General features: G+C 61.7%; 2 protein-coding genes across 4 annotated transcripts in view; one reads left to right on the forward strand and one right to left on the reverse strand.

The window, feature by feature from the left end:
* The window catches only part of ESPN (espin), a 31,774-nt gene extending 22,080 nt beyond the window's left edge, over positions 1 to 9,694 (forward strand). For both annotated transcript variants that reach the window (XM_058552778.1, XM_058552779.1), the window contains 5 exons: positions 2,317 to 2,462; positions 2,546 to 2,809; positions 7,406 to 7,485; positions 7,585 to 7,596; positions 8,782 to 9,694. In XM_058552778.1, the coding sequence (XP_058408761.1) occupies positions 2,317 to 2,462; positions 2,546 to 2,809; positions 7,406 to 7,485; positions 7,585 to 7,596; positions 8,782 to 8,929 (650 nt within the window). In that variant the 3' untranslated portion in view covers positions 8,930 to 9,694. The remainder of the gene's footprint in view (positions 1 to 2,316; positions 2,463 to 2,545; positions 2,810 to 7,405; positions 7,486 to 7,584; positions 7,597 to 8,781) is intronic.
* Positions 9,695 to 9,906: 212 nt separating this feature from the next.
* TNFRSF25 (TNF receptor superfamily member 25) lies at positions 9,907 to 15,217 on the reverse strand. Of its 2 annotated transcripts, none has more exons than XM_058552781.1 (10): positions 14,428 to 15,217; positions 13,740 to 13,830; positions 13,401 to 13,535; positions 12,872 to 13,039; positions 12,699 to 12,777; positions 11,856 to 11,911; positions 11,650 to 11,757; positions 11,397 to 11,431; positions 10,723 to 10,903; positions 9,907 to 10,523 (listed from the first exon to the last, which is right to left on the reverse strand). In XM_058552781.1, the coding sequence occupies exons 1-10, from the start codon at positions 14,467 to 14,469 to the stop codon at positions 10,195 to 10,197; spliced, it is 1,224 nt and encodes a 407-aa protein (XP_058408764.1). In that variant the 5' UTR covers positions 14,470 to 15,217; the 3' UTR covers positions 9,907 to 10,194. The 2 variants fall into 2 exon arrangements, with proteins under 2 accessions (XP_058408764.1, XP_058408763.1); XM_058552780.1 differs by having other exon boundaries at positions 13,740 to 13,860.
* Positions 15,218 to 15,232: the final 15 nt, after the last annotated feature.

Consider the following 15,232-nt stretch of genomic DNA (forward strand, 5'->3'; position numbering starts at 1 on the left):
AGGCTCTGAGAGCAGGAGTAAGCTGTGTGACCTGGGGCAAGACCCCTTCCCTCTCTGGGCCTGCCTCCATCCAGTAGGAAAGGCCTCCCAGCTCTTGTGGCTGGTGTTTCCAATGAGCTGGTGCTAGAGGGAAGCTCTGAGAAGTAGAACTAGCTTCAAGGAGTCAGAACTGCTGGCCAGCCTTCTTTCTGCCCCACATCTATCCTGCATCTCTCTTCCACTGCTTACCTCTTTCTATTCTTCTTCCAAGCCAGCTACAGCCCTGAGCCCATCTCAGACGCATCAGGGATTCTTCCCAGCCAGATCTCCTCCAGGGGCCCCAGGCCAGATAGGGTCTGGCTATGGGGACAAGGCCAGTAACCCGTCATGCCGTGCCCTCCCTGTCCTGGTGACTCCCCTGGGCACCCTCTTTTAAGAGCTAGACTGGTGACCAGGATTCCTGGGCTTCTCTTCTGTAATATGGGGCAGTCTCCTGACACCAGGGCTCTTGGAAGGCCCAGGAGGTGGTGCCTGGGTACTGATGCTCCCAGCCCAGCCTGGTGGGGCGGGGGGGTGCCTTCCTCACCCAGCCACTCAGTGCAGGGACCGTGCTTAGTGGCACCATCCAAATTTCACCTCCCTGACAAGGAGTGCGAGGGTACAGTAGGGTCCAAGGTAGGGCCAGCCTGGGCTCCCTGGGTACCTATGGAGCCCCAGCCCCTGCAGACCAGAGCCCATGGTAGCATGTCCACCTTCAGCTCTGGGGTCAGCTTCTTCCCTCTACAGCCTGGAGCAAAGCTGAAGCTAGGAATAGAAGAAAAATAGAGTCTGGGCTTCTCCAGATACCCCTTCTCAGCAGATCCTGGGCTGGGTGCCCTCTCCCAACCCAATGCCAAGATTGAGGCCCTTGCTAGGGGGGCCGGGGCCAGTAACAGCCCTGCCCAACCCTCAGGGGCACCAGCAAAGCTGGGAACTTGGCGGACCACCCTTGTGGAGCCCCAGAGCAGCCTGAGCCAGGGTCAGATTGGGCAGGAAAGTTCCTCCTCTTCTCTCCCCCCTCTTCTGCGCATCTCCCTCCCCTCCTCCTGCCCTCCCTGGCCTTCTCTTGGTCCTAGCCTCACCCTGGACCCCTCCCCTCCTAACTTCGCTGTCACTTCTCTCCTCTCGGTCCCTAGAAGTGAGAGTCCTGAGGCACAGGAAGAGTGAGTAGCTGCGTGCACGGCTCCTGGCTGAGGCGCGGGGGCGGGGGATGAGGCGCTCTCAGGAAAAGCAAAGGCGTCTGGGACTTGAGGAAAGGGCAAGGCCAAGGGCCAGCAGGAGAGGGGTCCTTGATGCAGCAGGTGGGGCCACCGGCCCCACACCTACCCTCCTACCCCCACCACACTCATGTGCGCACGCCCGCATTCTGCGCCCAGCTGACGGTTTTGCCTAAATAAATGAGCCGGCCCCTGGTGCCTGCCTGGAACCTTTCCCTTTTTCCCCCTTCCACTACTGCGCTCTGGGATCCCCAGCCCGGGAAACCCAAGAGCTGTTGGCCCGTTTTGTTCCCTGCACCCAGCCCTGACTCCTTCCTCGGGCTCTAAAGACAACTCTGCCCAAACCCCAGTCACCTCCGCCGGCCTCGTCGGAAAATGCAAACTCTGCTCCGGGCATTTGCATGTTATCCGCCTGGTCCTTCTTCCGGGGAGTCCCTACCGCATATACTTAGTAAAGTTTCCGTTTTCCTGGGTTCCCTAGAGCTGAGCAGCGCTTTGCCGTTAAGTGTGCTCCAGGCTTGCAACCAGTTTGTCTGCGTTCGTGTCTGTCTGTGGGTGTGGAGGGGAGGGGACCAGCTGGGTTCTGGCATCCAGGGTCCCGAGTCCGTATAGCCAAGGAGGTCCCAGCCGATTCAGTCCAAGGGTCACTGGGCTTTGCTGATGCAGAGGGCCGGAGGAAGACTCCACCCCGGCAGGGCCGAGCCAGGGAACCTGGGACAAAGGTCGGGTGGCTGGCCCCAGGTAGTGTTTTGGAGCTGGGGAGTCAGTGTGCTGGGCGGAGACACTCGCTTGAGTCCCCAGGGCTGGCCCAAGAGCCATCATGAATTCCCAGGGGCCTCCAGGCGGGGGCCCCACGCCCCGTGAGTAGAGCCGGGAGGATGGGGGGGCCGCGTGGGCTGCGAGCCTAGGACCCGCCTCTGGGGTCCTTGAGACCCGCTCTCGGGGCCCGGGATCCGGAGAGCTGGGCCCAAGGGAAGGCCTCCGGCCCGACCTGACTTGGGGAGGGAGCAGTGGACGGGCAGGTGGGGGGCGGCGGGTACGCAGGCCTCCAGCCAGCGCCTTGTCTCCTGCCTCCACTCAGGCACCAAGTCTTTCAACATGATGTCCCCGACGGGCGACAACTCTGAGCTGTTGGCTGAGATCAAGGCGGGCAAGAGTCTGAAGCCCACGCCGCAGAGCAAGGGGCTGACCACGGTGTTCTCCGGCAGCGGGCAGCCGGCCTCCCAGGTAGGCGGCCCGACAGGCGCTCCCGCCCCGCCTCCCTGCGCCCCTGTCCGCTCGGTGCTCAGCCCCGCCGCTTCTCCCCGCAGCCGGACTCGCCGCTGCCGCCGGCATCGCCTGCGCGGCCACGGGCCCGGAGCCCCACCCCGCCGGCCGCAGGACCGCAGCCGCTGCTCAACGGCAGCGTGGCGCCGGCGCCGCCCGCCACCCCTGCGCCGGGCGTGCAGCTCGACGTGGAGGCGCTCATCCCCACGCACGACGAGCAGGGCCGGCCCATCCCCGAGTGGAAACGCCAGGTGATGGTGCGCAAGCTGCAGCTGAAGATGCAGGAGGAAGAGGAGCAGAGACGGAAGGTGGGCGAGTGGGGTTTCCCAGAGGGCCCCGGGGTCTGCACCTGGGCCCACAGCCCATCTCCCACCTCACCCTCCAACCTCCCCCCGCCCTTCAACCTCAGGCGGCTCCCATTACCTTTAGGGAAAAGCAGAGTTGGACCTCTCCCCTCTCCTGGGACTGTTCCCAGTCTCCACCACCCCACCCTACCCCCAGCAGCCTGTTCTTTGGTGAGATGGCCGTGTTCACCCAACTCTAATGTGCCTTCAAATGGCCTGGGATCTTATGAAAATGCCTATTCTGATTCAGGAGCTCTGGGTGGGGCTGAGATTCTGCACTTCCAACAAGCTCCTGGATGAAGCTGACCATGCAGGCACAGGGACCACACTGAGTAGCCAAGAGGGCTTTGGTCTCAGTCAGACCAGCCTGGGCTCTTTCCCTGCACTGCCGCTTTGCAGCCGCTGATACTGAGCCTCATCCAGCCACAGTGTCCTAATTTGTCAGATGGGTTGATCATCACTGGCTGGCAGGATAGTTTGCCATTGATCTCCTCAACAGACATTCCCTGAGTGCCGTCTATGTGTCGCTCACTGTTGTGGCCTCTGGGGATTCACTGTGAATATATCAGGGCCTGCTCTCAAGGTGGCTGCAGGAGTGGGGTGCAGGGAGGTCAACCAACAGGCAAACACGGCACCTTAGTAGAGTGATAAGTGCCCCCCAGGAGACAACAGGGCAATGTGAGAGAGTGAGCAACCGGGCAAGGCAAATCCTGGGCTGTTACAGTACATCAGTGCTGTGATGGGGAGTGGAGGGCACTGGGCAGCCCTAATGCACCATCCTGTTTGGGCTGGGGGCAGTGTCAGGGAAGGAAGAAGTGATGTCTAAGGTAGACTTGGAAAATAAGAGGTGGACAGGAAAAGAGCGGAGCAAAGAGCGACCAGGCAGGACAGGGGAGGTCTGGGAGTCAGAGTGGGTGTGGCTCGGTGACTCTACTATGGGAGGGGACAGAGCTGGAGAGGTCAGTGGGAGTCAGATCACCAAGGCTTGGCCAGCTGCCCAGAAGAAAATGGACTTTCTCCCTGAGCAGTGGGGAGCCTGGGAGGGGAGTTAAGTAGGGAAGTGGTGTCATCATATTTGTATGTGGGGAAAGGACTGTAGTGGGTAGGGTGAACTGGGAGGCCTGTGAGGAGGTGAGGGCACCCCCGAACCCAGCCTGGAAAAGCCTGGCACTAAAGTAGCAGCTTAGAGGTGGAAAAAAGTGAGGAATAAATGAGACCATCAGAAGTGCCTGGCAAGCTTGGCTCTATAAATTGTACTGTTATTCCAGGGGTGAGAGGGAGTGGGACCTGCAGTGGGAATTCAGCCTCTTTAAGAGCCTCTCTAAGAGCCTCTCTATTCAGCAGGTAAAACACTGATGCACAACAGGGAGGGCTTGGGCAGAAGGAGAGCTTGAGAAGAGGTTGTCGGTCTGGGCGAGGAGAGGCCTCACTGGGGTCTGGCCTCGAAATCGCAGACTTTGGACCCGGTGGGAGAGGGCCGCTGTGCATCGCAGCTTCAACGCCTTTTGCATGTTCCTTGGGTGGTGTAATGAGCAACCCAGCCAGGTGTGGAGACCCTGTCTTCCTGCCCTGCCTCTGCAACAGCGCCTAACGACCAGCTGTGTCCCTGCCAGCGACCAAAGTGGACACTGCCCAAGGCCCGGAGTGGCAGCCTGGGCTGAAGCCTCGCCACAGCGTAATCGCCCACCGGCCAGGCGCGGCCCGTCCCTGCAAACGCAGCCCCGCGGAGCCATTACACCCCCCGGGACATGCAAAGGGCGCCCTCGCCGGCCGCTGCCGGAGCCGGGCCAGAGGGAGACGCGCCTCCCTCCCCTCTCTTGTCTTCCCCGCCTTAGCTGACGGCCGCCAGCTCGTGCTGCTACCCCCGGGAGGGCTGGAGGTACTCCCGCGAACACAATGCCATCCTCGGGCCCTTCGGCGAGCTCATGACCGAGGCCGACATACTCCGCATCGAGCAGCAAATCGAGAACCTGCAGGTGTTGCACAAGGCGCAGAAGCTGGAGGCGCGCCTGGAGCAGCTGGAGCTGGAGCTGGCGCAGCTGCTGCCCATTTCGGCCGCCCTGTCGGCGCCGCGCTTCACCGTCGACCCGCGCCGCATGCATGGCCGAGCGGCCAGCCTGCCCGCCTGGTGCAGCAAGATCTCCACCCTGCTCAAGAGCATGGCCACGCTGCTGGCAGCGCTGAGCGGCCGGCCTGCCCACCTGGCCGATCTGCTGGCGGCCGACACGGGCGAGCCGCTGGTGCCGCTGTCCGACGCGCCCTGGCGGCCGGGCCCGCTCTGTCTGGGCCGCTCGCATTCGCTCAGCTGGTGCCGCGAGGCCGTGGCGCGCGAGATCCTCGAGTGCGGTGTCTCCGTGCAGCACCTCCGCGCCACCTACGAGCTGCGCGCCCAGGGCCCGGCGCCCGCGCACGGCCCGCGCCGCAAGCTCTCGTTGCCCGCCGGCGCCCCGGGCCGCGAGCCCATCGTCGAGGAGGACTACGTGGCGGCCGACCCCGGCGAGCCGAGCGCCGCCGCCGCCAACGGCCTGCTGGCCGCCGCGGAGCCCCCGGACGTCCTGGGCCCGCCCGAGACGCCGGGCCGCCAGGCGGCGCTGCCCGAGCCCGGGCAGCTGGCGCGCAGGCCGCCGCTCTCCACCGAGCTGCGCGGCGTCCAGGACTACATCGACATGCGCAAGGAGCGCATCGTCTACCTCTTCCTGGAGCACTGGCGCAAGTGGGCCTTCCGCGGCCCCGGGCGCCGCGCCCCGGCGCGCCTGCGCAGACTGCTGCCCCGCGTGGTGGCCGCTGGCGCTCGCCTCCGCCGGGAGGCCGCCGACGTCCCCCAGCCGCCGGCCGACGACGGCCTAGACGAGCGGCTGTTGCGCCTACTGAAACAGCGGCAGGTGGTGGGCAAGCTGCTGGGCCGCTGGCGGAGCCTGCTGCGGCAGGTGCCGGCGCGCCAGCCACCCGGCCTGGGCCTGGCGCACGGCCTGTACTGGCCTGAGCAATTCCTGCCGCCCTTCGACGGCGGCGCGCCCCCACGCTACGACAGCCTCACGCTCGATCTCTTCATGCTCGGCTACTTCCAGCTGCTCGAGATGGGCCTGAGCCGCGAGGAGCGCAAGTTCCGCCACCTGCTGTGTTACGAGATGTTCGACCGGTTGGGCAGCCACCCGTGGGAGCTCATCCGCCTCTTCCACCGCGTGGTGCTCGAGGAGGTGGAGGCCGGCCGGCGCCGCTGGAGCGACGGCTTCGAGGACCTCAGGCGCCGGTTCTTCGGAGACAGCCCGGAGGCTGAGCCGGCCCGGGAGGTAAAGGCCCAGAAGGAGTTAGAGGAGGGGAAAGAAAAAGAGGAGGAGGAGAGGGAGCCGGTCCAAGAGGCCGCTCCAGCTCAAACGGAGGACTGGCCAGAGGGGCAGCCCGAGGCCTCCGCCCCTGCGCCGCAGTCCTCACCACCGCCAGCTGCGCCTCCCCCGACGTCGGACGCTTCAAGTTCTGAAGCCCCCGCAGAAGAACCCCTGGAGCTGGTGTCTGAGATGGGCGAGTTCAGCAACGAGGAAATCTGCCGCTACATCGACCGCAGCTTCTCCTTCTGGAAAGAGAAGGAGGCAGAGCTTTTTGACATCTGAGCAGAATTCGGAATTTACCCCAAAGCATCTTAACCGGGGCCTGGATACCTGTAGGATGCTCTCTGGAGGCCAGAAGCAGGCGGGAAGAACCCAGGATGGGTGGCCTCAGAAAACCCAGCGTGCCCAGGACCAGGCTGCCTCAGCCTTTGAGGTCCCATCATGGCCTGATGTGGGGTGTTGGCTGGGATAGGTGGGGCATGGCACAGGGCAAAACAGATGTTCCCCTTTGGCCCTATAGCCTTGCCTGCCTCTGCGTGGACCCAGGTGGAAGAAGCAGCCCGTCTGAATGAGGGACTGTGGGTCCCTCTTGGGGCAGTGTGGCTCTCTCTCTCTCTCTGAATTTTCACTGGAATTCACAGCTACCTCTTTGGCTGAAGTCAAGGGAGCCACGTGTGCAGTGTTCCGTGTGAGGTGTACAGACCCTTTCTCCTCTTTTAACAACCAAGTAATAAAACACTTTGCTGTAAGCTGCCTGTGTTGGATGCCCCCCTACCCCAGCTCATTGCAGCCCCACAATTGACCTGGTGTCTACTCCATTTGGGAATAGGACAGGTATAGGCCAGAAGATCCTTCACAGAGGAGCCAGGGGGCAGCCTGAGTCTCTCCTAGCTGGCAGGATCTGTGGGAGCCCAAGTATCTGTGTCTGCCCAGAGATTCTGGGTCATGAGCCTGGAGCCATCTGCCCACCTGGCCCTGTGGGGAATCTTATTCCCTGCTCCCCTCCTACACCCAGCTCTGACCTCTTAGGCATTACCTCTAGGACACAGGGGCCTGAGTTATGGCACCTTCATCCATTTGCCCTATAGAAGGGTATCAAAAGTGTCTCTTCCTGCGTCCTCATCTGTGTCCCGTTGTCCCAGACTTGAGCAGGTTCCCAGGGTTGAGGGTGCACCCCCTCCACCCCCTACCTCCCAGCCCATGCTGACCCTGAAGCTTTGTGCTTGTGTTTCAGGAGGAGGAGGAGGAGGCCCGGCTGGCCAGCATGCCTGCCTGGAGGCGGGACATCCTTCGGAAGAAGCTAGAAGAGGAGAGGTGAGCTGGGGGTCTGGAAGATGTGGGGCCTGGCAGGGTATCTTGATTGTATCCTTGAGGTAGTGGCACCAATTAATGCTGTCTCTTTTTTCCTTCTAGGGAGCACAAGCGGTGAGCGTGGGGCTGGGCCTGACCTGCCTCTCCTCCCTCCAGCTAGTCACAATCTTTTTGCCCCTTCATCCAGCCCCATCTTGAACACATACCCTTGTCACTCAGCCCTGTAGCACAGCCTCTCCGCTCCCAATAATGCCACCAGACCCCTCTCCCCCAATAACTTAGCCCCATCTCTCAAAGTCTAACTCTTACACTGTAATAACCTTGGTGCCAATTACCCAGCTCCCGTCTACCTTTGCTGCTCTGCAGTTAACCCAACCTCAGTATCAATAACCTTGATAGTCTGCCCCTCAAAACTTAAGTTTCTGCCCCTATTAATCTAGCCCAGTGCTGTCCAATAGAAATATAATGAGAGCCACTTATGTAAAGTTAAATTATGTAGTAGCAACATTGAAAAAAAAAGATATAGATGAACTTAGTTTTAATAGTCTATTTTATTTAACCCAATATATCAAAACTCAATTATGTTTCAATAATTATAATTTCAATTGAAATCATATATTTCAATACATAATCAATATAAAGATTATTAATGAGATGTTTTACACTCTTTTTGAAAACTAAGTCTTTGAGATACCATGTACATTTTATGCCTCCATCTCAGTGCCAATATTTCAAATGCTCAGCAGCCCCCTGTGCTTAGTGGCTACTTTCTCAACAGTGCAGATCTAGCCCCCATGTTCTAATAACCTGTCCCTAATTACCCAGCCCCTCTGTCCCAATAATGTGCTTCCTCTGCTCCCCAGGAGCCCAACCCCAGTCCTGAGTAACTCAGGTCCTTGCCCCAGTAATCTTGTCCCCTGCCCCCAGAATACCCCCTCCTCACCCTCTGCCAACCTCGCCCCAGCACTTCTGCTTCCAGTAATACCCTTAGCCAGCAATAACCCAGGCACTGCCTCTCGCTCACCCAGCTCCTATGCGTGCCCCAGTGACCCCAATCTGCCCCCAACCCAGCCCCTCTGTCCCCAGCAATCCCAGCCACGTGCCTCCTAACCCAACCCCTGTCCCCAGTCACCTAGCCTTTCTGTCTCTAGAACCCATTACCCCGCCCACCATTAATTAGTCCCTCTGTCCTCAGCAGCCCAGCCCCTGCCCTCAGTAACCTACTCCTTGCCCCTGCTTACCCCTCACGGTGCCCACCCTCTCACCCGGCCCGCGCTTCTGCCCCCACCCCATGCTTAGGAAAGAGGAGGAGCGACAGAAGCAGGAGGAGATGCAGCGGGAGAAGGAGCAGTCGGAGAAGCTGCGGACGCTGGGCTACGATGAGAGCAAGCTGGCGCCCTGGCAGCGACAGATCATCCTGAAGAAGGGCGACATCAATAAGTACTAGACGCTGCCCTCCTGCCCGCAGCCTCGCGAGCTCGGGGGCCCCCAGCTCCCGCCCCGGCCTACCCGGCCCGGGCGGAAGGGCTGGGAGCCGCGCCGCCCTCCCTTCCCGCGCTGGAACCCCTCCGTGACCCCCACCCCGGCCCCCGCATCCCCAGCCCGTGACGCTGGAGCGCGCCCGCCGCCGCAGTCGCCCAGAAAAAGTGCCCAAGCTGTTGACGCAAACAGATGCTGCTTATTTGCATGCCTACTTACATATATTTGCATGTTCGTTGAATGTCAAGTGTGCAGAGCTCTACCCAGCCCCGTGGGTGGTGACTTTGTTTTCCCGCGGGGCGCACGCAGGCTGCAGCCCCCTCCCCCGCACCCCGGAACCCGCGTGGCTGGCGCATCCTGGGCGGAGGCGGGCCCCGCGCTCGGGGAAGGGGTTTTCCTCCCTCCCTGACCCAGATCTGCGCCCGGCCTAGCCCAGGCCACATTTCCCATCCCCGCCGAGGGTTTCCTCTCAGTCATTTGTTTACCAGAAACGATGCAAACTGCAAATTGCCCGTCGGGACGGAGTTGCCGCTCCTGGGGCCCCATCTCTGCCCCCACCTCCCTCCAGTTAAGTCTGCGCGCCGTCCCCAGCCAGGTCCCGCGCTCCTCGGACCCTTTCACTGCCCTGGTGGAGTGAGTGGAGGACGAGAGGCCCTGGACCTGTCTCCAACTGCTGCCTCCCCGGTCCCTGCGCCCCTGACGTCTCGCACCCCATTAAAGCTCTCTCAGCCGCCCGGGCCTCACATTCACTCTCACTCGCCGTCGCCGCGACTTCCTCTCTCCCTCTCCGGGTGACTGCGCCACGCGGAGCCGGAGGGGCACGCTTGGGAGCTAAGGGCCGCTCTGCTCTCCACCGTGGCTCCCAGACCCTGGGGAGGCAAGGCTCCCGGCCCTTTCGACGTCCCAGGAAACCAAACCCGGGCCACTTAATACCCCCAGCCCCGCGGAAACATGAAGCAGCAGCTTTTCTTCATAGATTTAATACCGAGGCCTCTGCCAAACTCAGCCCAAGAAACAGCTAGGCAATCTCTTGACCCCCTCCCGATACTCGTCGAGGCTTCTTCGCCTTAACCGGAACCCCGGGGGCGCCAGGGCTGAGGCCAGCCGGCGCTGCTACGCAGGGCTGCGCCAGGGGCTTAATAAGTGACATAAAATGTCTACACGCATAAGTAACCGTACTTAGGGCTTCTGCAAGGGCCACCAGAGCCCCGAGGTGGCGGGCGCGCCCCCGCGTTACGGGCCACGCTGTAGGCGGCTGCGCAGGTCCTCAGCGCAGCCGTCCAGCCCCATGCGCTCCAGGGCCGCGTAGACGGCGCCCAAGCCCGCAGGCTGCTGCTGGCGCCAGCGCTTGAGCATCTCATACTGCTGGTCGCGGAAACGGCCGACCTCCACCTCCACGGCTTCGATCTCCGCCTCGCGCAGCCCCAGCGTGCGCACGAACTCCTTCCAGCGCCGGGCAGGCACCGCATCCATCACGTCGTAGAGCTGCGGTCCGGGCTGGAGCGTGCCAGCCCCCGAGGCTGCAGGCGGCGCCGGCGAAGGCGTGGGCGGCGGCGCAGAGCCTGGGGCGGGCCAGAGGGAGCCAATGGGGAATGCGGGCTCTGGCCAGGGGGCGGGGGCGGGTACTCCGGACAGGGCCCGGCAGGGAGGTACACCAGGTCCAGGGAAAGGAAGTAGGCAAGTGGCGCCTCTAAAACCACAACTTCTCACCTCGGACTCAGAAGAATGGGGTCAAGGCCTCTGGCTACTGAGGGCCCTTACCAAGAGCTCTGCTGGGCAGCTGGTCCCAGGACCATGTCACCTCCGGACAGGGCGCCTTCTGAGTCTGAGGGGAGCCAGGGGTCCAGCTGCTGCCTACCAACTGGCTGGTGCAGACCTTCTCACTGCTGCTGGGTGGCACCAGAAGGGTGTGGGTGCTGTCCGGGGGTGAGAAGTGGGTGGCCTGGAAGCCAAGAGAGGCCCCAGGTCAGCCCTGCTTGCCCAGTAAGGCCCCTTTGCTGGGCTCTCTGGCCAGGAGTGGCCATCCCTGGCTCAGTCAGCAAACATCCCCCAGTGCTGCCTCCCCAGTCAACCATGCTCTCTCACTGTGGCCCAGAAGAGCTATTTCCTCTGCCTGGAATACCCTGCCCCTGCTGCCCTCCTCTTGTTCCCCTCGCCATGGTGGCACTCATCCCACCTGTTAACATCCCAACTGTTAGCTCCTGTTTACCTGTCTGCACCCCAGTAGACTGAGAGCCACTTGAGGGCTGGCACTGTGCTGCTGTCATTCACTGATTCAGCTCTCTGCACATGTGTTCATTAGGTCTACTCTGTGCCAGCCACCATGCCATGTGCTGGGGACCACGAGTTATAAGAAGGCCCAACCTTTCAGTTCCAGAAGGCTGAGGCCCGGATGCTTGCTCACCCTCTTCCTAGAATATTACTGAGATTCTTACCTGTAGGGGGGTCAGGGCCTCCATCCCAGCTTCCTCTGATGACAGAGACAAAGAGCATCTCATCAGCAACCAAGCAAGGCTTCTGGACCCGGGTGCTGGTCCAGCTCCTCTTGGGCTCCTCTGCACACACACCACCCCCAGCACTCCCTCCCTCAGTTTCCCCCTCTGCATCAGGGCTGACTGGGCTCTGGGCTACCCATCCTGACCCCAGACCCCCAGGAATGTGTGTGTATGTGTGCATGCACACACTTACCGGGAACCATGGCCTTGCAAGGCTGGCAGCGGCGGTATGTGTAGGTCAGAGTGGCACCAAGCAGGAGTGGGACCACCAGGCCTGCCAGGAGCACCTGGACCCAGAACACTGAAAGAGCAGTGGGTGGGTGGTGAGTGGTCGCCACACCCCAACCTCCCTTTGGCCCATCCCAGCTCTCCCACTTGCATTCCCAGTACACCACCTACTCTGCCTCCAGCCACAGACAGCCGCACAGGGCTCAGGACAGCTCCCGAGGGTGCTCCTGCAAGGGAAAGGAGTGGACTGGGGGATGAGGGAGTACATACGAGGAGAGGCTACCCAGGACTGTCTGACATCTTCTCCATCCTGAAGACCCTTCCCTCTGCAGGCCTCTCCCCTGGGAGCCTCACGCTACCCAAGAATGTTCCCGAAGTACTGCTGAAATGTCACTTGTGTCCCCAGTAACAATATCAACAACCACTATTTATTGAGCTTCTTCTAGACCGGATTGAGGGTCACTAGAATGTCAACTCCATAAGGACCGGGATTTGCCTATTTTGTCCCTGTTGTATTCCCCAGCACCTAGAACAGCATCTGGAAATAGTAGGTGCTCAGTAAACACTTGTTGCGTGGATGAATGACTAAAGTGCCTTAACCCTTAATGAAAGCCCTGGGGAGGACCTACTAACATTCTCGTGTTCAGGTGGGGAAGCCACAGAGAGGTGAGAGGTGGCTCAGAGAGGTGAAGTAACTTGCCCAAGATCCCCCAGAGAACAAGTGGCAGATCCTGAATCTCACCCCAAGTTTTGAAACTATATCAACGTGACTCTCTCTATAAGTGACTAATCCTGTCCTTAACATACAGCTGGAAGGATTACTAAAGGAAAGTCTGGCGGAAAGTGAAGCTACGCCCCCTTCTTTATCTGGCATAAGGTGAATCCAGATTTCCCTTTACCATCAGTGTTTGCCTGAAGTGGGGCCCACCTGCCATCAGGCCAAGCTCCTTCCCCCTAGACCCTCACTCTGCTCCCAGCCTCCCTTTCCCCAGCCCAGGGCAGCCAGGAAGTTACGTGGGGCAGGACACGCAGCTGTTGCCATATTCATAGAAGCCAGGCAGGCAGGTCCCACAGTCGGTGTCTCTGCCAGAACCTGCAGTCCAAGAGAGAGCGTGGGTCATGATGGGAGAGAAGGAGACAGGGGGCGGGGGGGGTGGGAGTAGATAGCCTGGAATGGGGGTACTCACAGGGCATCCGCGTGTGGCGGTGCAGGGCCCCGCAGTCTGGGCATGGACGGCAGCGGAAGGGTGAGCCGTCAGGGCAGTGCCTGACCAAGCACTCCACGAACCAGCCTGGCTCGCAACCACAGAGGGTGTCCGCCACTGCCGAGCAGTTCTTCAGGGCCACCTGGGAGGCTGGTGGGGGTTCAGGAAGGTAGGGAGAACAGAGGCCGTCAGGGCCAGAGACCCCCACACAGAGGCGGGACAGGTCCCCTGGAGAATAGAGATGGGAATAGACCAGAGACAGAGCCAAAAGGGAGAAAAGTGCAGAGATCACCACAGACCAGAGGCCGAGCATGTACAGAGACAGGAAAAGTCACCAGGAAGAGAGGGCACAAAGCCATCCTGAGGCAGGGTCAGGGGGGAGGGCCTGGGGTGGGTGGGCACAGGGCCCTCACACCCAAAAGTCAGGCCCAAACCAGCCACTTCCTTCAGAAACACTCTGGCCACGGCCTGTCCTCAAGAGCCCCCCACTGAGCACTAGGCAGCCCCTCACCCTGCTCATCACAGGCCTGGCAGCGGGTACAGCGGATCTCATGGTGGTTCTCTCTGGCCAGGAAGGTGCCCCGGGGGCACGGAAGGCAGGTGGCGTCGCCACAAGGCTTTGTGCAGGGGGCCTTCAGGTAGTGCCCTGTGGAACCCACACTGGGATCAGTCAAAGGGGGCTCCCACCTCCCCTCCTTCCCTTCCTATCTCTGGCTCCCTACTTCCATCCCAGCCTCCCCTCACCCCATCCTGGGTCTGTCTGCCACCACTCCCCATCCTTGCCTGACCCCCACCTGCCCCAGTCTGCCCTCACTTCCCATCACGCCCCTCCCACCCATCAGCCACTCACCTGCTGGACAGCCCTTGCAACAGAACAGACCATTCCTCTTCTGTAAGTTGTGGGCACAGTCACACCTGGGGCTGGGAGTGTTGCCCTGGCCCTGGGCACCCAGCAGCATGAGGAGGAGAGCCTGAGGGACAGGTGCTGCTGGCTCCCAGCGGGGCTGTCCCGGGTGGGGGCCTCTCCCTGCCCAGGCTCCCCCACTTCAGAGGCCCCAGCATTTGCCCTCAGAGCAGCCCACTTCTCAGGTTCTTGAGCAGAAGGGGTGCCCATGGATGGGGCTGAGACTAACTTCTTTCTCCCTGTGCACAGACCAGGCTTCAGAGAAGCGAAGTAGAAGGCCCCTGCCAGCCCCTCGCACACATTTCCCTCCACCAGGGCACCACAGCACCAGGGCAGGAATCAGGCAGCCCCACCCCCACCCGGGCTTTTTGTAAGATGGGATCCTGATCTTTCTCTCCCTCGGGCCCCCAGACCCCTCTGGCCCCCCGCAAGGTGTTTCCTCTTGGCGGAAGGGCCCCGCCCCAGCTGAGCCTCTAACTAGGTTGGAAGGTGGGGCCGGCCCAGCCTTCAGCCGGGCCAGGAGCAAAGACTCGGAGACTCGCGGAGGGGGGGCCCCTTCCTTGGCCACGCGCTTGAGGGAACCCAGGCCCAGGCAAGGCTCAGGCCCTCCCCCGCCCACCGCGTCCCCACTCACCACAGCCACCGCCGCTGCACAGCCCCCCGGCCACAGTTCCATGGCCCTCAACGGCCGCGCGGGGCCCTCCGACCGGCGTGCGCCAGCAGGGGGCTTGCCCGCTGCGCCCGCTCCACCTGCCAGCTCCACCCGCCCCGGTTGTAGGCCCAGCCCGGTGCCTGCAGGGCCCGCCCCGCGCCGCCCAGGAGAGCCCGCCTCAGGGGTGGGGGCCAGGGCGGGGCCCCGCGGCTCCCTGGAAACGGAACCCCCCAACCCCAGCAGCCTGCATGAGGAGGCCTGCAGGCAGTAAGGTGCACAAAAGACAGGGCTGCATCCGGGTCCCCACGCCTGAGTTGTAGCCTCCACCCTGAGACCACCACTTCGAGGTGAAGTGACTTCTCCTCTCTGGGCATCAGAGCCTTCCCTCAGCCATCAGGGGTTGGGGGAAAAGTACTCAAATGGGAGACCCACCCTCCCCAGACACTGAGTGGGTGTGGGTGCAAGGGCCCCTTCCCTGGAGCGGAGTCCTGAGGAGCACTCCCAGCAGAGCCTGAGACATGTGGCCCACCCTGGTGTGAGCTCACAGGGGCAGCCCAAGGCAGGGCCCTCTGAGGCACCTCGTGAGATGGAGGGGGTGGTGCCTTGTGGGGAGCTCTAAATGCAGAACTCGTGGCTGTGGCAGAAGATGGGGGTTGATGTTGGGGTGTTGGTTGGGTAATCTCTGCCCCGTTGATTCACTGATGCTTCCTACAGTCTCTTCCAGTGGTGTCCTACTGCAGATGGAGGGGGACAGGAGCACAGAGAGGCATGCACCCCAGAGCTCAAG

The sequence above is a fragment of the Diceros bicornis genome, chromosome 13 (assembly GCF_020826845.1).
Source record: "Diceros bicornis minor isolate mBicDic1 chromosome 13, mDicBic1.mat.cur, whole genome shotgun sequence".
In the NCBI taxonomy this organism is placed as follows: Eukaryota; Metazoa; Chordata; class Mammalia; order Perissodactyla; family Rhinocerotidae; genus Diceros; species Diceros bicornis.